Here is a 27730-nt window from a genome sequence, read left to right on the forward strand (position 1 = left end):
AGGACAGGATCTAAAAAAGAACTCCATGGGAGATTAATATCTAGTGCAGAGCACAGATATTGATACTTCCTTTGGTTACAAGCAGAATTGATGGCAGAGCAAGAGAACTCACTAACTCTTTAACTCCTTTTTTTTGTTGGTTTGGGGTATTTTTGTTGTTGTATAGTGGTTTGGTTTGGGGTTTTTTGGTTCTCCATAAACTCTCTGCTAGAAGCAGAGAGTTGTGAAAAAGATTTCTATTGGTAACTCCCTTAGCCCTATTCCTGTCACTTTTGCACAGAGATAAGATACTAATATTTCCATGGCTTTACAATGATCTTTTTGCAGGAATTCTGCAACAGCAGAACTTTACATTACTTTTTCTACCAGGTCTTTAGGGAACCGAGTCATAGGTGTAACAGCTTCCTGTTTGAAGCAGGTCTGTTCCCCTCTACACACAGTTTTACAGTCTCCCTAGGATGCTTTGTGGATCCTGAGGAAGATATGATCTGGAAAATGGTTGATTGTCTACTCTTAATCCCCACATCTGTTTCAGAATTTGGGCACAGTCTATGAAAAAAAGGCAAAGCAAAGAGCTTAGAAGGAAGAGATGGAAGACAGACTTCATTTCAACAGCATTTCACCTGTGCAAAGCTCCAGCAAAGAGTTTGTAATTCTGCCCATATTTTAATTCATTGAATAATACTCCTTGCAATTATTTACCACTTCCTCAATAATTTTTTTGTTATCACTTATCATTTCAATCTGAATTTGTTGCAAATTCTGCCCTGGAATATACCATAAAACCATTACCTGAAATTAGCAGAAACTTCACCATTTAGCAATTACTTCACAATCAGGTGTTAAATCAAGCCCCAAGCACACACATTTCTCTAAGATAGTCTTCAGGTTTCAGAAACCACTACTGGATACGTACACTCTTCTCATCCCTCATGATCTTTCTGCAATTGATGATACTTAATCTTCTACTTGTAGTTATCCAACTTCTGGAGTCCTTATGAGATGATCAAACTCTTCCCTATCAAAAAATTAATGTGTGTCCTCTTGGTTGCAGTAAAACCCTGAAGAGGAAAACTAAGTAGATGATAAACATCTGAAATTCCACAATATTTTTTCTTTTTATCACATTTTTTAAAGAGGCCAATGATCAATTTATTATGCTTTAGATAGATAAACCTCCAGAAATATTCCAGTTCACTTTCTATGTTACAATTGAATAGATGCCTTTAACACATTCTCAGAGCTCAGCATCCAAGCTAAAAAACACACACTATGCTGATGATACATATTGTGTCTTTAAAAAAAAAAAAATATTCATCAAATGCTCACATTATTTTCCAAAAATTTTGGGCCTTTTATATATCTGTGTCAGACGCATCAGATTGCACTAAAGGAACATCACTTTCCTTGAAGTGGGAGAGCCCACTTCATAGAAACAGCATCTTGTCACATACACCTCTTTTGTTTTCAAATATGATAGGGAAACCATCTAGAGATGTGACTGTAATAAATATGTTCTTTCCTATTTGAGAATACAGAAACATACTCTGAAGCAGACTCAGAAAACAGACTTCCAGAAAATACATCAAATACAATTTCAGCCAAATGGCTCCAGGCTTGAAACAGAACTAAAAATTTAGCAAATGGAAGTGCTTTAACAGAGAGATTAAGAATTACTGACTGTTAAAGATATTTTTCTGCAAAAGAGAAGACTCAATTCTGCTCCAGTTGAAGGCAATTGGGCATTCAGCCACTGGCTTCAGCAGCAGAAAAATCAAGCACATAATTCTCATATTTCATCCTGAAAGAAATATTCTATTACAGAAGCCTAAGTATTTCCAACCAGCATTTCATTTTTATGATCAATATTATTTTCCCAGCAGCAAACATAAATTAATTGGAGTTGGAATAATGTACAGGAAAAAAATAAACATTTTTTCAGATGTTTCTATATCTTTATGTAAGTACTACATATATTTTAAAAGCTTCATCTGTTTCTATATTTGACTGCTCAATCCTTGCACTATAAAAAGAACCTGAAGCATTGTACTTGGCCCATTCTAACAATATTTGGGAGAGTATAATGAAATTATCAAAAAGATTTACTGCTCACAAGGTGAATGAGGAAACAGAAGGGAGTTCTTGTGAAAGAGTGGCGTATGCTTGAATGCCAGAGCCAAATCCTGTTCAGTTCATACTGTATTAGGCCCACTGACTATTTGAGGGAATGCAAAAATCTGGCTTCGACCAAAGGCCTATTTCTACTTTGCAACAAATGCAGTAGTAATTGCCAGCATTAATCAGCAAAAAAAAAAAAAATTAAATTTCTCATTCTGTATGATCTAGTCATGGGTCTTCTATCAGTGTGTCCAGCAAAAGAAAATAAGTGCCTTCAGTATCAAGACTCCACCATGTTTCATGAATTTCTGTGGTGCCAGATCATGTATCAAAGAATTAAAACATACTTGTCCCACACTATGCAGCTATTTGAGTCCCTTGGTATAAACAATCTTTAAAGCAACTTCTGTTTCTTTAATCATTGCTTTCTGTACATATGAATAACGTAAAACCACTCCAGTCTTAGGGCAAAAATATATTGTTTCTTCATAAACTGATTTCCCAGGCCAGTTACCAAGTAAAGGAGATACAGTTTTCTTAAAATCCAGTATATAAAATTACTTGTTGCCCTGGAAAAGCTATCCATAGGGAAAAAAGGAGTAGGCACGTGTATGGTAGGGCTTATGCAATTGTTTTGCAGATTTATGGACCAGGCCTGTGGATAGAGAACAAGTTGGGTACTTCCCCTCAGAAGGCCAGCAACAGCACCCCCACACAGGAATCCTCTGACTGTGAAAAGGCAAATGTGACCTTTATAGAGAAGGACCCAAGGAAAACAAAGTGCTTGTGTCTGGGCTCCAAAACCCCTGAATAGACTCATTGAGCTCACTGCTAGCTCTGAACAGCAACAGCACTACAAATGGATCCTATTCTCCATCCCACACCTGAATTTCCCTTTCCTAAAGAAAGGGTTGGGAGAATGAAATGAGGAGAGACAGAGATGAATATCTGACAGGGAATGTGAGGACCATGCTAGGACAGAGGTCCTGCTTTCAGAGGAACTTCCTGAGTTCTGAGGAGGGACTCTTTCTAGTCAGATGTTCACAACATGTTGTTGTTGTGCTGTCCTAGGCAGGATTTGCTTAAAAAAAAAAAAAAGAAAAGGGCAAGTAAAAGTTAAAATATAAGATTCAGACATTTTTATGCAGCCAGTCCTTGGGAACTGATGTTAATTTTTCATAACAACTCTGCAATGCCCTAACCAATAAGTGCAGGAATGATTTGTGCTGTAACATTTCCAATTAGGAAGAAAGGCTGTGGAGAATTGGAATTCACCTTGCTGCAAAACCAAGAAACGGCAAATGCCAACTATGAAATGGAAATCCCAACTCCCTGACCCCAGTGAGATTCCTTCTCATATGTTCTAACACTTAACACCAGCTAACAGTGTAGGAAGTATCTGAGAAACAGAACTCTTTTCATTTTAATTAAAAGTTGTGTATTGATGGTGAACATCTAATGAATGTTCCTTTTTCAGTGGAAAAGTGACTGAAACTGCAACATTCAATCAAACCACTGTGTATTGTATAGAAGAGTTAACTTCAGGAGGCTGAGTTCAAACAGAAATGATGAATACAGGTGTGACCCACATACAACACACAGAATCCCTGACACTTTTATGGTTCAGTAGAAAAAAAAGGATTAAATGAAAACACAAATAGTTTTTTTATCCAAATGGAAGTTCTACAACTTGTTTTAAAAGGGTTCCTGACAGCATGCAATTTCATGCAAGAACTATATTTTTAATCATAATATAAAATCAACTTTCAGGTCCAGTCTTTCAAAAATCAACTAAGAAGGCAGTAATTTACCAAAACTGAGTTTAATGGGACTCAGTGCAAGTTAAAATGTAGAAATCGATGAAAAGTCTAAATTTCATTTTCGGAAGTTTTACCTGCACATTCAAGTTACAGTCAAAACAAGCATTTTCCTCTCACTTTTTCATATCATAAACACTTCCATATTTTCTGCTTCCTACAAAGGATTTCCAGCTGCTGTTCAATAACTCATGCCTACAACATAACTCTGAGATATGCCCTTCTTTACTAGCATGGGGAAGCTAGTGCATAGTGAATCAGAATGTAACTTTCCAGACCACTAGGTTCTCTGAACTAGTTCCTACATAGATATTCATAATTTATTAGCCTATCAATTCAATGTAAAAGTAGTTTAAAGTAGCTCAATGCACTTTCAAAATGGAGCAAGCTGCCTTGCCCAGGCTGTTATAACGCTGTTGGTCACAGCAGCAGAGATTGGTCACACAGATGAGGGACCCAGCAGGGCTCTGGACACACCATTTCAGGTTGTGCCCACCGTGGGTTTACTACCTGATTTTGGGAAAACACTCCTGAGCTGCAAGAGGCCAGGCTGCTGCATGGCACTGGCAGGGGCCAGCAGAAGACCCTAGCAATCCTTTTCTAGAGCATCAGTCTGGATGGTGCCTGGTGGAAGCCCAGATCTGATCCTGCTGTGCACACTAGGGCTCAGCAATGGCAAGCTGAAAGAGACACAAAGAGAGCCACCACACTGCCTGTAGTCTGACTGATCCCAGAAAATGGATACCTTATTTTGTTTGGGGTTTGTTTGTTGGGACCATGCCAAAACTTAAATCAGTCATTTGACCTCAGCATTAGCACTGTAACCAAATACCAGGTACATACAGCATTTGTCACCTGCTCTTTCCCCTTCAGGCTGGTGCCAGAGCTTTTTAACGTGATATATTGGCCCCAAAGAGGGCTCAGTAATCCCTGAACAATGGAGTAGGGCTGCTTGCGAAAAATTAGTTTAAGCAGCTCAGTCAGACCCTGCAAGCTGTCTTGCAGTGTAACCAGCAGAGGGATGCCAAGCCACTTAAAGACAAGATTTCCTGTTGAAACCCTGACATTTGCCAATGGACAAGATCATATTTATAAGGCTTTTCAGCATACGTAAGATGAGATGTGACATAGGGCAGAGATAGCTAAGCTTTAGAGACACAAGCATTTCCAAATTATCTAGATTTAACCAACCACTTTGTAGAGTCATTGCTACTTTGCTGACAAAAGACTGTGGTCACTAAGAACCACCTTTCTCGTGACATTCATGATACTGAAAAGCTTCTGGTCCGGTGTCTTTTACTTTGAAAGACAATTCTATTTGCTGACACTCGACACATTTTTCATTAAAAAAATAAAGATCACATATACTCAAGAAATGGTAACAGAGATGGACATTCTTACATTTGAATCAGGTCAAAGACACCTTTTATTACCCTTAGATGAGGCCTGACAATAATTATTAACAGAAATAACCACTACTGATGCGTTACAAGGCAAGAACAATTTGCCTTTTCAATTTATTATTCCCTCATTGCATATGTATAAACCCCAGTAATGCTAAAATAAGATTACTTGTGTGCACAGATGGGAGAACAAAAAGGGGGAAGTGGCCCAAACTTAGCCATGTCCTGATGAGTATCCTGGACTTATCAATGCTTTCAACAACTGCCTCCTACAACCTCTGCAGCTTGTGACATGAGAGAAAGCAAAAAAAGCCACAAGAAATCTAACTTCTGATTTCTGCAAAGCTTGAAGAGGTAAACATCTGGGATAAGCATGAAAAACTATTTCAAACTAGACCACAGAGTAGGAGGAAGTCAGAAATACAGACATGTACTTCAGTGTGTCCATTTTTTCTGTCTTGAATACGTAATAAATGCTTATGCAAATAGAAATGATCTTTAAAGAAGCAGGCAGCTTAAAATAGTCAAGAGCAGGGAAATTAAGGCAAACGAAATCTAAACTGTTTAATAGGCAATAATAGCTGAATCAATATGCAAGAAGATCTCATAATGCATTAAAAAGTGACAATTCCTGGTTGTATAAGTGACAGTTTAAAAGACGCCTTAATCAAGAAAGAAAAGCTATTTATTGAACTTCTCAAATGTCAAATTAAGCTTCTTCACTAAATGTTCATTAACTGCCAAGAAAATTCTTATTAATTTTAAAGCACCACGGATGCACTCACACAAAATGGCTTTATTTGATGCAAGCTTCATTTCTTGCAAAATGATGTCTCCCTTCCTTTGATGAAGTGATATTAGGAAAGATCCAAGTACCTCTTTTATCAGATCAGATTTTAAGACACAGGAGAGATCCTATCCCTCTGCTCTGACCAAAATACTAACCTGAGTGTCACATTACCAGCGCCTTAAAGTCTCCCTAACTCCCAGGGTGTTTCACCATGCTTCACATTACAGCTCCTTGAGATGGCAACATGGCAACACCTTACACAAAATGTTTGCCAGCTCACCTCCCCGGTCTGCTGGTGGTATAAAACCACGTAACTCCCCATTCATTCCAACTACAGGCTGAGCCACCAGCAATTCAGAAGTTTAAAGGCAGAATATTGCACAAATGCTGGCTGCTCCCTTCCTCTTGTGATTGCCAGCTCTGAATCTGTTGATGAGCTAGCAACCTGCTTGAAACTCTGCTTAGCACACTGAGTCTTATGCCCCAGAGAAAACATCTCACCTATTTTTTTTCTCCAACTACAGAATTTTCCAAGCTTTCTCCATGCCAAATCAACCTTGGAAAACTACCCTGATGCCAAATGACTGAAGTATATATGCAGTGAAGATCCCTTTCTGCAGCTAGGAGTAGGAATTTACAACTTGGCCCCCTCTCATTAATGGGATTTTGCTGTCTTTTGTGTGAATGAAAGCATAGCCAAAAAAAAATCCTCTTACTCATCCATGCATAGTCATTAATGCTTCCCCTGTGGACAGTGGTGATATCTGAGAGAAATTAGGCTCAACTAGCAATCAGCAAGATGAAATTCAAATGGTCACTTTCAGATACATTGAGGGGGTTTAAAAAAGGGGGGAAAAAATACAACAAGGAAAAGAACCCAGAGTGCCACCCCTCAGAGTGCTCCCGCTGTGCTCACCCCAGCAGCTTCTGCAAGTGTTAACTCTCTGCACATTCAAGTCTCCACTCTCCTTTTCCAGCTGCTCCAGCTGTGCAAGCAAACCCAACGCTAGTGCTGCAACAGGCAGGTGCCTTAAGCCTCTCTCCCAGGGGCTTTCCAATAGGACTGTAAAAGCTAAGAGCCCATAATATCAGTACTGAAAGGAGAACTGCACTGATCAGCTCAGAAGGTCTAGTTTTAACAATGGACTCACATCTGCTTATGAAAAAAAAATATTTCAGCAGGCAGCAAAGTTGTACAACCTCAAGAACCACAAAGCCAAATTTCTACAGTAATTTGAGCTTCCAGAGAAGGCTACAAAGTAGCCTAACCTCATTCACCATCCCACTTGGGAGAAGCTCATTCACCAGATAGAACCTGGCAGAAAACACAGCAAATCACTGAAGACAAAGGAAAGAGAGGTCTGTGAGAGTAAAGGATTCCTCATGAGAGGGAAAGTGCAAAGAAATAACAGATGCTACTCATGAATAAGGTGAGACTGGAAAACCTGCAGCAACAAGGGTGGAGATCACATTACCATTAGACACATTCTGTCTTACCAGCCAAAGCCAATAGTTTTGGAAGGAAACTAGGAAAGAAATTAGTACTTTTGGTAGCATACAATAGGCAAAATTTGAACAAGAACATTACTACCCAGCTAAACCACCAGGATCTCAGTCTTAGTGACTGCTGGCAACATATCTTTGCAGTTGTTTTGGCAGTGGACATAAATATAAGCTGCATCTGAAGCAAATGACTTTGGGAGCTGCTGTCACTCATACAGTACTACCCCTGCTACTCACATAGTACAGCTGTCCTTACAGTACCGCCTGAAACTACTACAGGCACCAGAACATACTTACTACACACCAGAACTGTCATGTAACTTTACAATGCTCCTTCAATTTACATCAAATAAAGAAAAAGGGGATCCACTGTTTTTAAAATATTAAGTTTATGCAGTTTTCTTTCAAAAATATTATTTTGTTCAGAGATGTTTTTAACTAATATTGTGCTAATAATTTGGATGACCCACGGATGCAAGAGACTTCTCAACCTCGGAATAAAAGCTTTTTCACTGTTTCATCCATGTTTAGAGTAAAATATAAAAGACATTTATTAGGTCTCTATTTTTATGGTTTTCATAAGAGAGTTACAACTTGAGATAAGTTAAGAAATTCTTATCAAGAATATTGATCTTGTGGGAGAGGGGGAGAGCCATCTGCAAACACTTTTTCTATTTTCTGACTTAGCAATCAGCTTCCATTCACAACACCAAGGACTTCCTCCTTTCTTAATTTTTTAATCTCTGCATTTTCTAAGCTCCTCCAGCAGTGTTTTGTATTAGCCATACTTCATCCACAGTCCCAGCTTTTATAAATACATGGTCAACGTTCACTTTTCATAAATGATGCAAGGCCTTCCTCTTCATGCGGGCAAAGAACTTGATAACACCTTTACAAAACAGGATTAACTTCTCCCTTACTGAGACCTTTTGTTCCAAAGCAAATCCCTATATTGCTGTATATCACTATGTTATTCTGGCGCCTGATGAAAAAAAATTAAAAATTTAAATTAAAGGCACCACTCTTTAAAGATCACTTATTTCAACAAAAAACACTGCTCTGCAATGTTTTTATGACAACTGTTGCAAAGTCTGCACCTTATTAAGCCATCCTGGCCACGCTGCTGCTGCACTGTAACAAAAGGAGGTTACAGGAGGATGCCCAGCAGGCAGGCAGCCCTCCACCTGCGCTGCGAACCGGCCCTGCCCTTTCCCCCTGCCCCGAGGCCCCTCTCCCCGCCAAGCCCGGGGTTACCGGCGATGGGGAGGCTGCAGGAGCCCCGCAGGACGAGGAAAGTGTTAAACGCGCCGAGCGGGGCAGAGAGCGCTCCGCTTCCCTCCCCGCAGCCTGCGCCGAGCCCCTCCGCCCGCAGCCCGGCAGAAGCGGGGCCACAGGAGGGACAAGGGCAGCGTCCCCAGCCTTTACCCTCCATCGCGGCGTCGCGCTGGCACCGGAGAGGAGCGGGGGCGGCCCCGCTGTGCCCTGGCCGCTGCCGCAGCCTCCGCTGTGCCCGGGCTGCCGGGGCCGCTATAAATACCCTCGGAGCGCCGCGCCGGGCCGGGCCGGGCCGGGCCGCCCCTCCCGCGGGGCAGGGCGAGCGCACGGCCGGCCACGGCCCCGGGCTGCCTTCATTGCCAAAGCGAGGGGTTGTGGCAGCCGCTGCTTGTGACAACGGGATTGTTTCGCTGCCCCTAAAGCCTGAGCCGGTGCCTCAAAGCCCCCGCCGGAGCTGAGGGCTCCCCGGCAGGCCGGCAGCCCTGAGCAGGGCGCGTCCTGCCCACCGCCGCCCGCCCAGGGGATTTGTCACACAGTCACAGAAGATTCTGAGTTGGAAGGGATCCACAGGGATCATCAAGTCCAACTCTTACCGCTCACTGCACAGGACATTCCCAAGAGTCACACCATGTGCCCAGGAGTACTGTCCAAATGCTTCTTGAACTCTGTCAGGCTGGTGCTGTGACCACTTCCCTGAGGAGCCTGTTCAGTGCCTGACAACACTCTGGTGAAGAACCTTTCTCTAATATCCAACCTAACCTCCCTTGACACAGCTTCAGGCCATTCCCTCGGGCTCTGTTGCTGGTCACCACAGAGGAGAGATCGGTGCCTTCCCCTCTGCTTCCCCACACGAGTAATCTGTAGGCTGTAGTGATGTCCCCTCTCATTCTACTTCTCCAAACTCAACAGACCAAGTTTTATAAGGGCTCTGGATGAGTTGTGTTCAATGAGCTGTTCCAGTTCATTCCAGGACACATGCCCTGCACAGCATAACACAGGCCTTCTTAATCTTCGTCCCTTGATTTCCTCCTAATTACTGCCTCTTAAAATAAATTTCTTCCTAATTGCTACCTTTTAAAAGAAAAAGGTAAACAAGCTTTGGTTTTGAGCACTGTTGTAACAGGAAGGCCTGAAAGTGTCCAAAAATTAAAAACCAATATCCCCAAAATGTTATGCCTCCCCTTAAAATTGGATCATGATTAATATTTGACAGAGATGTTTGGAAGTAGTGAAATATTCACATGTGAATTGAACATCTATTCACAGGAGTATCCTAATTTTTCTTATTTGCTGGGAAACAAGTGTAGCCCTTTTGTAGCTTAACAGCAGATTCTACCAAGCCATTAATAACTTGTACAATTGGAGAAGATAATTTTGCAGCCCAATAGATATCCTACACTGCAAGAGGTAAGTATTTGAACCTCATTTTGATAAGCAAAAGGGATTGGTATCGCTAAATTAAGAGTTTGTAGTTGCCTTGGAACAAGCAATTGTGGTCTGATTGTATTCATCACGGGTAAAAGAAAGACAGCCTCAACCAAAACTATGCATTTCTGCTGCTTCAAAGAGCTAATTTCCCCAAACTGAGAATAACAGTAGAGACAACTGACAAGAAAAACCATATTTAGTGTGAATGTCAAAAGCAAGGCTCTCATAAAGCATCTATTAAATGGCCAAAAGACTGACTTTGCAATCACAGAGAGCAGTAACTTTACCATAAAAATTCAAAGGTGGCAATCACAAAGCAAATGGAAAACAAAGAGAAATTATATAAATTACAGTTGCTATAAATTGCAAGTTACCATATCAGAAAATAATAATTTAATAGGGAAGAAAAAATATCCACGGTTGTGACAGCTGAAGACAAATAGGAAATTTAAAGTGTGTTAGGAACAAAAGAAACCTAGTGATGGTACTAGCCCACATTAGTGGTTTTGTGCTGATGTGTAAAATGTAAACATGTTCTATAAGTACTTCTGTGCTACAAAAGAAACAAGTAGATGTATCTCAAGGGGATTATGAAGAACTGCTCCAACCCACTAGTAATTAAGAAAGGTGAAAATCATGATTTGTGATATTACATAGGGGTGTTAATCTTATACCAGTAGTCAAAAAATGGGCAGGTGCAATGAGAAGAAAATACAGGCCAACACTGGCACCCTAAATAATAAAGGGAGAATAATTTCATTTAAAAATATTTCAAAGCAATTAATAGAAATAATTCCAGTCTTTTTTATGAAGACCAGGTCTAATCCAACTTCTCTAAATTCATTCTTCGATGAGATTGCTTGTTTGATTATGTGCATACTGATGGTTCAGATTTTAAGTCTGAAAGAAAACATGGTGCCCCATGATACCATTAAAGCAGATGTTAAATTGACTAGGCAAGGCCTAGTCAACTGATGACAAAAAGGCCTAGTCAACTGATGACAAAAGCAACAAAAAGTAAAGGAACCTTCTTTCAATGGGTATTTTTCTCTGAAAATTACCCCAAAAAGAAAAAGATGGCAAAGGTGCCAAGCAACCAAGTGAAGGAGTCTGAATTGAGTGGCAAACTGTATCTTGTCAAACAAAATGCATCTTCTGTAGCTAAATCCCTGTTACAATCCCTGTAATAAACCTGAAGGATTGTAGGTGTTGTGCACTGAGAGGGTGATGGCACTCGCTGGAAGCAATTTAGGGGCCATAGTCACCAGCTCATCCTAAACACTGACTGTGATGTTGCTAAAAGGAAGGATTGACCTGCATCAAGGGTGTAGGAAATAGGGAACATAGGGAACTCTCTGGATATATCACTGATTATACCAATCTTGCATACTGTGCTCCTGCCCATGTTTTGAAAAAAAAGGTCGAAAAATAGTAGAAGGGGGCAGATTAAGAGCTGAAAATGTGATTTGAGAGTTGAAGAAAAATACTGCTAAGTGAGATGTAAAGAGCACGATCTGTTTATCATATCAAAATGATTGACTTGATTACAGCATATAAGTACCTCGATGCAGAAAAAAAATACTGGATTCTGAAGGGCTCTTTAATCTAGTGGAGAATGGCATAACAAGAAGCTGTGGTAGAAACTGAAGTCAAATGTAGCACAAAATGTAGGCAAATTCAAATGTAGCACAAATTTTTTCTTTTTAAGGTGACAACACATCACTGGAGCAGCTAATAAAGGCACCAAGAAATTTTTAATGGTTGTATGTCCCTGAACCAGGACAAAGTGCCTTTCTGGAAGACAGGTTTTAGCCAAATGCAAGCTACTGCTACTGCTCTCACTGCTTGTACATGTGTGAAATTTAATGTCACGGGATACAGAGGACATCAGACCATATGACTAAATGGTCCTCTGTGTCTTATTTAATTTTTTCTTCTTATGCTAAGTAATTAAAAGAAGGATTGGCTACTGGTGAGCATCTGCTCAAGATGATATTCTTTGTCAACTGACTGCAATCAGTCTGAAAAAAATGACTGCCCTGAGTTTGTAGGATTCTAAATGATCACAGTACATAAGACACTCTTGGCAAGCAGCATATGAAATACCAAAAGATAATCAACATTAGTCACCTATTTTCATTTGTCAGTGCACTAAGCTGACAAGATTTCAATTCATTTGTGTCAAAAAGGAGCTCAGAAGAGCTTAAGGAGAAGCTGAAGGAAAGGGCAGCAGTATGAATCCATTAAACAGATTGGCCATCAGACTTAGGTAACGTGGTAATTAAACACAAACTTTGAAATGCTGGCAGGCAAACCAGATAACTAATTCAATATGCAATATTGCACTGGTAAATATACATTTTCAGTTTTAAATATTTATGGATTTCCTGCCCAGTTTGTGCATAAATGAATCAAGTTACCTCACCTGAAGCTATGATCCCCCATAATGATCTGTGGTATGCAGTGGAGACAAAAAGGTTTGACACAGCTAGTAATGTCTACCTCTCTGAAAGCAGCCAGGACCACACAACTGAATTGTGTTGCACATAAACTATTGAGAACTGCATTAAAATATTAATGAACTAATGTTCTTCTTAAATTGTTTTATTTGCCAGGATGTGAACTTGCATCTTCTCTCTGCTGCTTACCAAGCTGATATGGCAAAGTTACAACATACACTTGCTGATGTTACAAAGCTGAAAGCTCTCAGTGGCCTTTCTGATCTCGTTACCTGTCCCCCTGCCTGAAGTTTGTTCTCTGAGCACAAAACCTTTTCAACAAGTCAGGAACCTCCTCTAAACTATGCACAACCCAAATGCTGTAAACAAATAGTTAACACAGAAGATTAGAATAACAATTCATTCTTTACTGAAGGAAGAAAGAATTCTGTTGAAGACGGAAAGTTCATTTTGGAGATCAGACGTAATTTTTTTTAAATTCTCCACTCCAAAATTCAGAACAAGGGTGCTTTCCAAACACAAACTTAATATTATCCAAAAGAGGCTCAAAGATTTTGCAATATCTAATACTGGTAAGCAAATTCTAATACCATGTGACTGGTCCTGACTTTTAGAAATTACTTAGAAAAATGCCAGGTCCTTAGATGGTCTTAAAGATTGAAGCTTTTAAAATTACCATATACTCCCCAAATCTAACCTGAAAGGTGCATAAATTAGGGTCTCAGTTCTTCCTCTGCCTTTTCCCCAGAAGAAGATGTGGGCTTCATTTTTAGAATGAAAAAGAATTCACAACTACAAATGGAGGGGAAAAAAAAAAAGCTGCAGGATCCCTGAGTTTGTGAAAATCAGATCCAGATCCGAGGTCATTAATAATTGAAGTGTCATGGTTACCTCCATTGGTGTCAACATCACCTATGGAACTCAAAGAGTAGTAGCCTGGTGCAGGTAACTGAGACAGGGAAGAAAAAGCATTAAGAAGCTGAAGGGCATTCATTACCTTTTTGATGCCTAGGGGAATAATGTTGCTGTGCTAGTGGAGGCCAACCAAAGGTGAAGACTGATCATTCTACACAGTAAAGTGAAGAAGTAGTAGGTTCTCAAGTTGCAGCATCTGATGCCTTCGAAGGAACAGTATGGCATTAGATGGCTGGCAAAGCACATAGTTCAGAACATCAAAGCAACAAAACATCAGCTGCCAAGGTTTGGACCCTCAAGGCATCAGCAAAGACAACAAAGCCAGCAGGAATTTGAGAGTACTGAATTTAAGCTGCAGTACAGGACTCTTTCTGGAGATGATATTTTGCAAATTGGAGATTAACAGATGTCATTCCCTTGACACAAAAATAGGCCACATGTTCTTTTGGACAGCACATCTGCAGCTGCCCAGAGGTCACAAATATAATAAAGACTGGATGGAGGGAAGATGGGGAGCAGTTCACAAACAGCAAAACCTCCTGGATCATTACAAGGCAGGGCAAGGGCATGACAAATGCCAGGACTCAGCGCTGTCCCTGCTGGTGGTGCCAGGGGCAGGATGAGCAGGAAACAGCAGCCTAAAAGAGTCAGAGGACTGGAGGAACTGGAAGGCTCTTCCAGAGGCACTGGAAGGCACTTCCAGAGGCACTGGAAGGACTTCTCAGCATTCCACTGCAGGCATGGGCTGGACATCCTGCTCAAGCCTGTGGCAACCTCATCCTGCTAGCTTTATCCCAACTTGCTGCTCAAATGGAAACTTACTCCATCTCCTGGCAAATCTTTCGTGGTTTCTCAGACCCAGATCAGATACCCATGTTGTGCATTTAAATCTGTTAAATCACATCTGTATTTTCTTGAAAAAAAAAGTAGAGTAATCCAAATAGGTCTGTTTAAAACCTTTCAAGGCTGACTGCTGTTCATTCAAGTCCATAATGAGAATTAGAGATCTGTTATTATTCCCATGTTTAATAAAAGCAGCCATGCAACATATATTATTAAACAGTAGACTGCCTACAGTGCCTGATCTCAAAATTGAAATACTATTTTTTAATAACTGGTATGTCTTGTACATTGTCCTTTAATCAATCTTGGCAAACCAGATCATGTCATATCCCTTCTCTTATGTTGATTTTGGTGGGAAGTAAAAGAATTTAAAATGTCGTAGGAGAAGGAACCTCTCAAGGTTTGGGAATCAGCATACAGTTTCACATCTTCATGGTGAAAAAATGCTTAACAAATCTCATTACTCAGGTTTATGGAATTGCTTGCCCCTTCTGTAATTCAGAAGGATTAAAATGCTCCTGCAAATTAAAAATAGGATGAGCAACCGATTAGAGCAAGGCTTCTGTTTGCCATTTAAATCAGACAAAGAGGGAACAGGCACAATGAGGAAATCACAGTTGAAAATTGCAAAAAAAGTGAGGATATAGAAATAAGACCCTAATTTTATCTGAAGATCTCATTGATTACAAAGAAAATGTCTAGATAAGCTTCATTCCTATGATTTACAATATTACCAAAATCTTTTCATAGACATATAACCCATTTTTGCCTATTTCACTGTGTTTCACTAGACAGCAAAGCGTAGGGGAAAAATAGCTTAAAAAAGCAAGGTAGTTTCACCCTCATTATGTGTCTGTATTTGATTTATTTTAATAAACAAAAATATACAGACATGCACATAGCTTTTTTCTTTCTATTTTTAATGCAAGAATCTTAACCTATTTTAAGCCAGGGGATCACAGAGAGGAATAGAAAAAAAATAGAGAAATACAGTAGATATTACTCTACTGTGGTCACTGCAGCTAGAGTGGGCCTGTATGAGCTATCTCTAAATTAGTAGGATTAGGTATTTCTGAAGAAGTACCAAAAGTAACACAATGCTCAGGGCAAGCTGCAGACTCTTGCTCAAGGCTGGGTATTTGGCCCGTGGCCCACTTGGAGCCCCACACCCCTGCAGCTGGAGTGCTGCCTTGCACAGGAGGGTGGCAAAGGATTGTATGGGCTGGCTGAACAGATCTAAGATCAGTCCTTGGGTTATCTTGGAAGTTAGGAGACAAAACCCGTACATGAATATCACAAAAGTTGAAGATGAAATTAGTAAATAGACAGGGTTTCTCTCCTCAGTCAGCTACATCATAATTAAAGTCTCCCACAATGTCTGTTTTCCTAATTGTTTTTATAGCTACTGTTGAATCAGGTTTCACTAGATATTCCTGAGACAATAAACTCTGAAGGGCACAGAGGTAGAGATGATGAAGGAGAGAATGGGCAACTCTCCAGTTTGACATTTTGAAGTGTCAAGAATCTTAAGAAAACCCTATATACCTTGGGTTTTTTTCTCTTAAAGTAACTTACATGTTTATTCCACACCTAAAAAAATTAAATCCTTTTTGGTTTTCCAAAAAAAAAATTAAACTGGGAAATTTTGAGAAGGCTAAGTACATGCCACCTTGAAATACCTTTGCAGCAAAGGCTGTAATTTTCACATTAGCAAGCCATAAAATAAAAGGCATAAATATGGTTTCTAGAATCAAGATTTCTGTCCTTTGTAACACGCAGGCCCCAGAAGGTAAAACAAGTCCAAGAAATGCACTCTAACAGGTCTAGCACTCCATCCAGTGCAGCTCATGATGTGGAACCATTTGGAAGCAGATAGAGACACCAGACTGTAAGTGAAAGACACATCCATTGTCTTCCAGAGCCATGCAACCATGCTAAGGAGTGTTAATGCTTCAGCTTCCCATCTCTGTAACCTCCAGGAAAGAATGAAGTTTGTATCAATTCAAGACAGATTTTACATGAATTCTCTCCTGTTGCAAAACACGAGTCACAGACCAAATAACATTTTAAAAGGATGCAAAGCAGCAGGCGATTTCAGAACCACACTGAGCAATGTTATTTAGCAAAAACTAGCCTGTGGGTTCTGCAAATGAAATTACTCCCAACTCTCGCTTCCATGGAAAATGTAGAATTCTGCGTACAAACAATATACACCAAGCAGCATGAAACTGCATTTGAGGACCGAAAAACAAGCTTCTTTGAGCCATCTTCAAACCTGATTTGACCTTTGACAATTTCACTGCAATGAGCACAATTTCTTCTCTTCATGTGAACACCTGTTTTGGATAAAGAAGTCTGAAGTAAAATGAAATTGCTGCATTCACGGATTATAACAGTTGATGTCATGGCTGGGATACAAAGACTAGGAACAGACAAGAAGCAAACAGCTGTCACCATCCCACACCCAGAACAAAGGGGTTTTTTAATGGTGGAATGTTTTAGATAGCCTAAATACTGCATGTTGATTAGAGAGACGGTTTCAGTTAAGTGGCTTATTGCTTTTCAGTCTTCCAGGAGAAATGGAGCAGCAGTAGGGAAAGGCATAACTTCAGCATAGTAGTAGCTATGTGAAACCAGAAGGCACTTTTGGTCTATGTCTGCTCCCTCACCCTAGCACAGGCAGAAGTATTTCAATGGCTCCTTTTTGTCTAAGTATATGCTTTGTTAAAAAGCACAGCTACACCAAACACTGTGATTGCGACAACTAAAAGTGGTTCTGATATCTAAGTCCCCCATGCAGAAAGAGAAGTGACCACTTATTTCCAGTGGGCACATACTTAACTGCAATTTGAGTCTGTCCTTTGCATCTGGTTTTCACACAGCTTTCACAGCACTGAGCTGTACCCCTGATGCAAATAGGTAGCACATGTAACAAGCTGACCTTGAAAAATCAAGCTTAAGACCAGGAAAGAGATGACTGGAAGCTGGACACTGTACAGTGCATGTCAGTAATATTTGCAAATCTTTTTTTTTTTTTTTGGTTGTTATTTCTACAGCAGCTTTTTACTAGCAAAGGAAAAGGTTAGTTGGTGACAAAGCATCTTTTCTGAGATCAAAGGAGATAAACAAGAAATAAAAGCACCTCTCAGGCCAAGAATTATGCTAAGCAGCTCACTCCTCTTAGCATTCTAAGCTCTTATATAACTTTAAAAGTCCTCTTTGTTAGATTAAAGAAAACAGCTTTTCATGCAGCCAGTATAGGGGACAGGAGAGTCAAAGCAACACCAGTGTGTTGCTGAAAGTTTACTATACTCCTGAGCAGTCAAAGATCTGAACTCCCATCTCCTGCATCCCTGCACACGGAGCACATCTCCCACTTTGAGCATGGGAATGAGTCAGTGAATTTACATGATGGCAGGGCAAAAAAGAAATGGAAATGTCAGCTCCTAACTAGGAGAAAAGACAAATTCCTGTTGCCGAAACATTATAATCCCTCTTTCTGCTTCTCAAGGACTCAGAAGACCACTTCTTCCAAAGAAAACACCATGGAAAGTGCCAGATGATTCTGCTGATAGAGCTGACACAATCCTGAGACAGATTTGACAATCCTGAGGAAGACGCTAATACAAGATGTGGCACCTAATAAGTATAGCACAACTTTATTCCTGGACTGAATCCTTCTGACAAGGATACCTTTGGAGACCTTTTGTGATATGACCATTATATAAATAAAAAAGAAACTGGAGTTTCTAGGTAGAAATGGCAGTGTAAACATGAGAAAATAGAAAAATACTTAATAAAAAGTTGTTTTCACGTTTTTCAGCTACATTTTCAATTTGGCAAAGATACAGCTGAATGCTGAACTGGAGCCCATGTGCTGTAATTTCTCTTTCACCATCAAATGCTTTTGGAGCACTATTAGATATTAGGATTTTGTGAATTGGTCTCCTGAAAACAGAAATTCATACAGTGGTTTTGAGAAATTTTGGGGAGAAAAATAGAAAAAACTTAGCTGAAAACCAACAACTGCAAGTTGAGGAAAGTGTTTTAAAATCCTGGATCTTTCAGATATGTAGACTCCTTCATGGGATGTGCTGGTATTAGGCTGCTCAGGCAGGAAAGTGGAATCACTATTCACAATACTATTTTTTTAATTTGATCATTTAGAACTGATTTTTTCCTGAGACATAATCCATTCAAACTTTAGTTGCATTCTTTGCCAAGACTTCTTTTCTCTTGGGATCTCTCTGGATTGAACAGGTAAAGGAATGCCAACAGTGACTGTTCACTCAACCAGTTGTACTAAAAATAGTAGAGATGACAACACTGCAGAGTCTTCTGTGCTTGACAAAATGGAAGAATACAAAGACTTACTCTACAAGTACATCAGAAGGAATGGAGACAAATTAGTCACAAAATACAAGGCCTGTCAGCAGTGAAATGGAAAGAAAATAAAATGAACTTCCACCTTGTTTTAGAAAAGACCCCAGTAATATTTTACAAATAAACTGAACTATAGGGAATATCTGACAAATAAATAAACCAAGATGTATGAACACACTATTAAGAATTAAATAAAGAGAAAATGCATCATTTCAACATATTCTTTCAGTACCTACTTACATAAAGCAGTACAGAGAAATATAAAATGCATTTAGAGAGAAACACACCATTAAATTCTATACTTCACAACCAACTATACCACATTAAACCCATTGCATTCCCTTCTGCATCATAACCATCTTCAAACATTTAATGCCAAGAGCAACTTAAAACCAACATATGTGATTTTACATCCTCTGTGTTGCGTCCTGCACAGAAGCAACCCATTTTGAAAGGTTTGTCTAGATACACTTCTGGTATCAGTGCAGCAGTTCAGACACAGAAAAAAAAACAGCACAACAAACAGATTCTCTTATCACTGGTATTTAAAAGTGTTAAATCACTAGATTAGACCAGCACATTTTAAAATAATGTCTTTTAAAATAGAGCTACATATATTGACACAGATAATTGTTCTTAATCATGTAGATATTTGATTTCACTTCAAAGGTCAATCCCTATAGTTTAAAACTGCTCAATAAATAGTATAGCTCCCTAATATAAATTGACTTACTGTAGCAAAATTAGATATCTCAGATTACTCCCACTTTTACAAGATGACTCTTTAAGGCCATTTGTTTTTCATTATGGTGTTTGTCCATCATAAGACAACACTGCCACTATTTTTGACCCTTCTCTGTAAATGCATGAATATACTCTTTAATGCTAGCCTCTTGTAACTCAGTTCATTTACAAGGGCAGAGTGACAATAAGAGCTTTTGTTCTGTTCTGGACGCCTTGGTTTCTTTACAGATGTCAAACAAATTCCTGAGTATTCTTAGTACTAGAATGGATGTAGCAATTGTGCCATTAGAGTTTTCAAGCAAAACCTCTGTTGAAAGCAAACCGGACTTTTTGCTAGACAATTCCAGCCCTGAGTAACTTGCACACTTAATTGTTCTCATTTTCTCAGAGGCTAATTTTAAGAACTGGTTTAATGAAAAAAATACCCCAAAGAGTACTCTCTTTTCCTTTCCAAAGCATATATAAGATTGTTGGAAGAAATACCTAAATGTCTGACCCAGTCCAGAATCATTAGGAAGAACCCGTATTTATCATTTTGTTACTCTGAGGCTTTTATCAGTATTCTAATCCTCACAACAATAAAAATTAGACACTAATTTGTTTCATAATTAGGCAAGCTATCAAAAATTGAGAGAGTTAATTAGTATTTCTCCCTTAACAGTGCAAGAAAAAATTCTATTCAACAAAAATGTTGCAGCAGAATGTTAAATAACAGAACTCCATTCAGGGAATTTCCAGATTCTAGCCACTTTTGGTATATTGAGGCATTATAAACCAAATCTTTCCCACCTGTTGGGAACTATGCATGAGACTTTTCATTGGTTTGCAACTAGAGTTGAGTTTGTCTTTTGGGAACTACCTGGTGATTTGTGTGCTGCAGTGCCATTTTCTATCTAATGCCTCTTTGACAGACTCCTCTTCTCTGAGTCCTGCTCCAGAGTGCAATATATAACTCTTGGTGTAAAGAATGTGCTGAAGCTTTCACTTGTTTTCTTGTTTACAATGTCAACACTTCTGCTTTCTTCTCTTTTGTTTAAAGGATACAAGCATATGGCCCTTAGTGGCCCTGAAACCCCAAAGGGTAATTTTAACAGACATTGTATATGAGAGAGACTCTAAAAGTTAACCTAGTTTGACAGCAGCTCTACCGGAAGGAGTTTAATTTATAAAAAATGTATAGGAAAGGACAGATTTTCCATCTGATCTGTGATACAACAACAAAGAAAAATAAGACAGATGCATAGAGTGACAACATAGGGAAACAAGCCTACAACACTCCTGTGCTAGTCTCTAATGAGCTCCTTCTCCCTCACCCTGCAGAAAGATCTAACAGAAAAACAAGCAAACATTTAAAAAAAATGTTAGCTTATCTTCACAATACTATTTTTACAAGGTTTGACCCAACTTCTCTAAGAGTGGGTTAATGGTCAACATAAGATGCATCTAAAAGTCTGTGTCCAGTTTCTTGTGTGTCTCACTATCACTGTATCCAGGATCATCAATACTAACACAGAATCTAATTAGCTGTCTCAGAAGATAGAGGCCACTAAAAACCAGAATGGACATGGACGATGAACAATTGTCCAAATCAAGATGCATCTTATTCAGGCACCAAGGGTTAAGCTGGTCCCCAGGAATGAAGCCAAAAAATCCTTCCAAATTAGATTGGAAAGAAAGGCTTGGAAGGTTTTGGTCTCTATCAATAACATGATGGATTGTTTACTTTGTAGGACCTTCTAGACTTCTTTAAAGGACAAATTCTCCTGGTACTTTAGAGTCTGAACACACTGGTATTGCCCCAATCTCTTCTGCTTTTTGCCTGTCATGTGGTGTGCTTTTGTGTTTCTGCCTTTTATAGTATGGCCTTTTGTTATTACAAGTTTGGGGGAAGTTCTGTGGCTCCTGGGATATACACATTTCTGTTGACTTACTTGTATTAAACATTTATCACAGGGCTGCCTGCTACTGCAAAGGACTATATTTATGATGGCTGAGGTGATTCCTTCAAGAGTCTTCTTCCTTCAAGGTGGTCTTTACAGCTTTACAGACTATACATTAGGCAACTTACTGTGCAGCTCAAAGGGAGCATACTCCAAACCCACCCTGCCCAGCCAGCAAAAAAAGAGCTAGACAGTCTCCAGAGCCATCAACACAACATAAACTCAATATTGCTGTTAAAATAAACAGCAAAAGCAGAGATTTCTCAGTCTGACTGCAGCTGCTGCTGCTTCCACCATCTCCTTTCTTACCGCAGGGAATCAAACATCACACTGCAGATATTTCCACAAAATGTCCTCCTGCCCAGCTGCCTGGTATGTTAACACCAGGCTCAAAACACAGTCTCCATCTACCTTTTTCACTGGGTGATTGTAACCCTTTGGCTGCAGATTTTAATCCCTTCCCTCCTGAAATTTGCTATCTTATTTTAGACATTTTTTCACCTCAAGTTGTCATTGTCACATGCACAATTCCAGAGCCAGTGCTGAAGACAAACAGCACAATTAATGTGCTACCTAGATCCCGCCCTCAACCTGTTCAGGAATTACAAGGAGAAATGCTGTCCCCATATGAGTCAAGAAAATGAATTACTACTAACTCTAACAGAGTCAGATTTTTCAGCCTTGGTTACCGAAGCTCCAAGTAAAGCACTTTATACTGAAAGCTTCCCCTGTGGCTGTCACCAGAGGACCTGAATCAATTAGCAAGGTATTTGTAGGAAAATACAAAGGCAAAAGTGGATCCACATTCACACACACCCTCCTTCATCCATTCTCCTTTTCCAAACCATCAATATACCTGACCCACTTTCTAACTCCCTGTTGTTGCAGATGTTGCTGATGCAAAGCCTGCTTCAGCTTATTGGGAAGATACATTCATCAGAGAAATAATGCAGTGCAGCAGTGTCTTCTTTTGTCAGGAGCAGCTGGAATTATTGCTTATTTGGTGCCACCCCAAGGCATTCATAATTAGGAGCAGAAGATGTGTGTGCCAAGATAAGCTGTAAAAGACACATTTTATACCAAAAGCAGGTTGGGAATGTCCTTGTAAGTATGGCAAATGGTTTCATTTATACCTTAATGAAGGCAGTTTTCTTGGATTTCATTTTTTGCCATTTGCATAGAAGAATTTGATCTGCTGCAATAAAGATTCAAGTAGCATGCATCTATGATGGCAAATTACCAAAGTACATTATTTCAGTCTGCAACAAATTCATAATTCTGATTAAAAAAAAATCTCCACAACTGCTCACATTTCCAAGTATTTAGATATGAATCTGAGGATTTAATTTGACAATGAAAGAGCATTATTTTACATGATTTTAAGCCAATTTAAAATTAATTTCAGCATGAGGTGTATTAGTTTCAACCCTGCTCAAAAAGTTTAAAACAAAATCCCATGGTGTCTCCACGCACCTGATAGTTGGCAATGCCAAAGGACACTTGTTTCCACTAAGATGATTGACTGTGGATGGAAATGGCAGAGGCATGGGTACACATTTCTTTTTGCCAGGTTTCCCACTGCAGTAGTAACTGCTGGCAGAGTAGCAATCATCAAGAAAACTATAAGATCTTAAACCTCTGCAGCTGTTTTCTTAGCAGCCCACTTAGTCTTAACTGCAAACACACGGTTCCATCAGCCTCACCAAATGGGTGATAAACTGTTGTCCCCTGTCACATTTCTTTGGCCATGGTCTGAGTGTAGGTATCTGTGACAAAAAGCTGCATCCAGCTCAGGCTCACCACCAGGACTGTGTGGTTTCCCAGTGGGACACCTTCCTGTCCTCTGCTCTCCTGGGGACAGGCTGAGTAAACCAATTCATCAGTCTCTGAACAAGCCTGTCAGGAGCTTCCCTATTGTCAGAAGGGATTATTGCTACTTATTACTAAACAACTCCTGCCAAACCTCTGTGCAGGACTATCCCCATGCATCTGACAACACCAGCCATTCCTGTGAGCAACTCAGCTGGGAATAATTGTGTTACAAAAGTCTTCAGTGTGACACATTGCAGACTACTAACTACCAACCTTTTTAGTCCAAGCCTCACTCCAGTGAACCCTTTGTCCACCAGCCATAGCCAGGAGCTCTTTGGCATAGTGGCTTGGTGGAGGGCTCTGCAGAACACTGGGTGAGCATCTCTGCATCATCTGCATGTGTGAGAGCAGACCAGTCATACCCCAGAGGTCTGAGTGTTGAGTTTCATTACTTAATACACAAACATCCCCCGTGACCTCAAGTGCCTCTGTACAGTACTCAGATAAATCCCTCTGCCAAGATCAAGTTGCAGGGCCCAGAGACAATCACATACTACACAATGCCATAAAAAGCTCTTTTCTCATATCTCTTCCTGGATAAATAAAACTTAACCTCCAAATGATAAAATATTTTTTAAAAATTTTAAATAAAACAAACAAAAAAACTATATATTTCAAATATATTCTCAATTTCATTCTTTATCAGAAAGCCTTTTAACTGGAGTCTTCCAGAAAAAAAAATACCTGGGATTTCCAGATGACTTTATATTTTAACCCAAATGAGTGGATGACCATTATTCTTCAAAAGGCAGAAAAATAAATTAACAGTCACAACACAGAGGAAGAAAACACTGATAGATTTTGACACTTATGTCTTGCAGATCAGAGACCTATGAAAAGAGTACTGCCCTATTAAGATTTAAAAAAATGATCTGGATGAAAATCACCTACAGAATTCTAATTAGACCTATGCTTCTCTGTCCATCCCTGACATGCCACATGTTGAACTTCTGCTTCTTCCCTCTGCAATTGTAAGTCAAAGAGTGAAAGGTCTGACATTTGTTGCTGGGCTGTTCTGACCATTAAACAAATAAATGAGGTGACAGGAGATGTATTGGTTGGGTCACCTTATGACTGAGATGAAACCCATGTATTTTTAGGGATGAAAGGGAAAGCATGCACTGAAGCACAGGATTATGACCACATGATCAGGATTGTACAGGACAGAGAACCTCAAGACAAAAGCCTGAAAGGACTTGGCTCAGAGCAGCGACGTGCAAATGCAGAGTTTCCATGGGAATTAACTATTTTGGCCAAAAAAGAAGCTACTTGGAATTCAAAGTGGGGCAACACTTCTAAGGCAAAAGGGCCATAGTTTTTTCTCCCTTGAAGAAACAAATGTTTTCCAATCTTACTCCACTTACACTTGCATAGTCACAGAACATGTAACCATTTCAAAGACAATGGACATTGTAAGTGGACTAAGTATTCGCACTTTCACAAAGTTTCCTTACTATTGCTGGAAATTGTTAGGCTTTGATAGCAAACGTTCTTTTCTTTGTTGGTCAGCCCTGTTGCTAATTGGCCTCATTATGGCACTAGCATCACAGTGCTCATCATTACAATGTGTTGCAGTGGAACATAAAACACTCAAGAAGTTCAATCATAATAACTAAATACTGTAATATATAGACAGAGGAAATTCTTTACTGTTGAAGCTGGCCTGGTGCTGGACACATTGCCCAGAGAAGCTGTGGATGCCCCATCCCTGGAAATGTTCAAGGCCAGGTTGGATGGGACATTGAGCAAACTGATCTAGTGGGCAGTGTCCCTGCCAATGGCAAGGGGTTGGAACAAGATGATCCTTGAGGTCCTTTCCGACCACAGTGTAGCAGTTTTTAGCCATGTGAAAATGAGCTAAGCTACACTACCTGGCCCCAGCTTTGTCTAGCCTTAGAAACACTGCCTCAATACAATATTCACAGTACTGTGCAGCAGAGGCCCATCCTAAGGCCAAATTGCTGAACTAATTGCCACCTGGAAAGCCCTCTGCATTTGTTGGTGTTGTGTCCAATGACAGTCAGAGAGGAAGCTGACCTCAGATGCATTTTAGGATTTGCAGTACTCTTACAGGTGTGCTTATCTACCAGACGAAGGGCTCTGATCTCACTCTGAGCTCAGTCTAATTGAGTCTCCTCAGGAGACTCAGTGAGACTGAAGCAATTTTAATCATTGACATGTGGCCAAGAGGGGCTATTTTTAAAAAAGTTTTCTGAAATAGAATAGGTATATATTTAGGTGTGATAAAACTAGAACATGTTCCCAACAATAGAAATCATATGACACTTCTCACAGAATCTGTAAAACTTTCACTGGAAGAGTTCAGATAATCAAAGTTTAGTCACCAATTTTTTTATTTTTATTTTTTTAGGAGGAAGAGAAATAAAAACAGCTGTTGTATTTTGGAATCATTAATGATCTCATGTAAATTTTTTCCAAAATGTTTACTCCAACAAAGACAATTTCAGCTTCAGCAGTCTATGCCCAAGTGCAATGGATGTGAATATAGAGTGGTTTTAAAAACAATAATAAGACAGTATCTCACTATCTTGTTTTGATTCATCTTCAGGAGATGTTCTCCATATGGATATTTTTCCTAATATTACAACTGAATCAAGGGCCTGCAAGACATTTTGATTTGTTTCAACATCATCAAGTAGATAAAATGCTGCTGAAGTTGGCAAAGTGTAAAGTTGCGTGAGATGATAAATTAAGGCTAAGAGAAAAAGGAAGATGCTGAGTACTTGGAAAAGGAAATGGAAAAAAGAACATCAAGACCAAAATTTCTCAGGAATCACCAAAATTTCTCATTCTCTGCAATATCAGTGACCTTTGCATATCGCAACCAGGTCAGAGTCCATACAAAAGTAGAGGACAAAAGATGAGAAAAATCACAGAGTTCTCACAGTTGCTGAGCTAAAGGCAAGTCTCAGGAAAGAAGAACATACCCCTACAAAGGCTAAAGGCCAAAATAATAAAGCAGAAGGACAGCTTCAGGTCTCTCTGCCAAGAATCTAAAAGAGCAAATTCCAAGTCCCAGAAATATTAGACAGCAATCCCTAAACAGAGATACCAGTTCAGAGCATATAAGGACATTGGGTATGTGCACACAGGTGGAAAGGCCAAGATCATGAAGTTCAGAATCAAATTTCCAGAATTCAGTGTTTAGGGTATCAGTGCTCAGGTATAATAGGAAAGAGACATGGTCATGAATCAAAGAGCCTGGATTTAATTTCCGGCAGCAAACTGGAGGAACTCTGGGCCTCGGCACTACAGTCTCTGGACCTGACAAAAAAAGTTTTTTTTGAACTCTCATATGTCAAAGTCTGATAAGTTTGCAGGATGGAAATATAAACTATATTCTCTACAACAGAGATAATTAGCAGGGATCTGTACAAAGGAGATTAAGGAAAGACCCTGGCAAAAGGCTCCTGAATACGGAATCTCATGGGAGGGTGTAGCTGTGCTCCATGTAGTGCTGTGGCCTTGCCTCTCTACCAACCCACACATCAGGTGCCACAACAGGCACAGTGCAGGTCACACTGGTCATGCACATCCTCCATCACCAGCCTCCACAAAGCAGGAGAAAGGACAGGGTGTTTCTAGTGGATGGCTAAGTAAAGTCAGGTGAGAAAAATGAGATGCAGTGTCATGGCAGGAGCAGGCAGGAGCCTTTGAGCAATTGCAAGATGTGACAGGTCTGTGATTTCCTTAATGTAAAATAAAAAGAACATGTTATCCTTTTAAGAGGAAAAAAGCTTGGGGCCCTCAATCACAGTGACAATCATCCTAATAACATCCTAAAAATAATCCTAATAACAACCCACAATAACCAAAAGGTCAAAGAAGGATTGCTGCTAGGTTTAGCTAAGGAAATTCACTTGTGGTTTTAATTAATCATATCCAACTGGCTTAAAAACTGTTCTTTGGGCTCTTTTCAGCATGTCTCCCAATACATTCACTGAGCTTCTCCATCCTAAGCTGCAGGAAAGGAATTGATGATTGTCACTGAAGAGCTAAAGGTGCAAACAGCATCATAATGAGTCTGCCTGAGCTGCCTAAACTTGACTGTACCCCTCATGTATGTGCATCTATGGATATTGTGGGGGCTGCTTCTCAGTTTCTTAGACCACTTGCCAAGCAGGAGATAGCCTCAATGAAGCACACAAACCAGGACAAGAGGCTTCCTTGATGGAAAATATCTGATCAGATTTCTCCAGTATCAAAAGCATACAAACAG

General features: G+C 39.8%; 1 protein-coding gene across 4 annotated transcripts in view; it reads right to left on the reverse strand.

Moving 5' to 3' along the window:
• GADL1 (glutamate decarboxylase like 1) overlaps positions 1-27730 on the reverse strand; it is a 164826-nt gene that overhangs the window by 72619 nt on the left and 64477 nt on the right. The window contains exon 1 of one of the 4 annotated variants that reach the window (XM_071429421.1): positions 9500-9595. The exons of 1 other annotated variant lie outside the window; for it this stretch is intronic. In XM_071429421.1, the coding sequence (XP_071285522.1) occupies positions 9500-9518 (19 nt within the window). In that variant the 5' untranslated portion in view covers positions 9519-9595. Of the gene's footprint in view, positions 1-8885; positions 9015-9056; positions 9345-9499; positions 9596-27730 lie in introns of those variants that run through there. 2 more of the 4 variants (XM_071429422.1, XM_071429424.1) reach the window with 2 other exon arrangements.

The sequence above is a fragment of the Agelaius tricolor genome, unplaced genomic scaffold (assembly GCF_023055355.1).
Source record: "Agelaius tricolor isolate 1412-34295 unplaced genomic scaffold, bAgeTri1.0.p SCAF_6, whole genome shotgun sequence".
Taxonomy (NCBI): Eukaryota; Metazoa; Chordata; class Aves; order Passeriformes; family Icteridae; genus Agelaius; species Agelaius tricolor.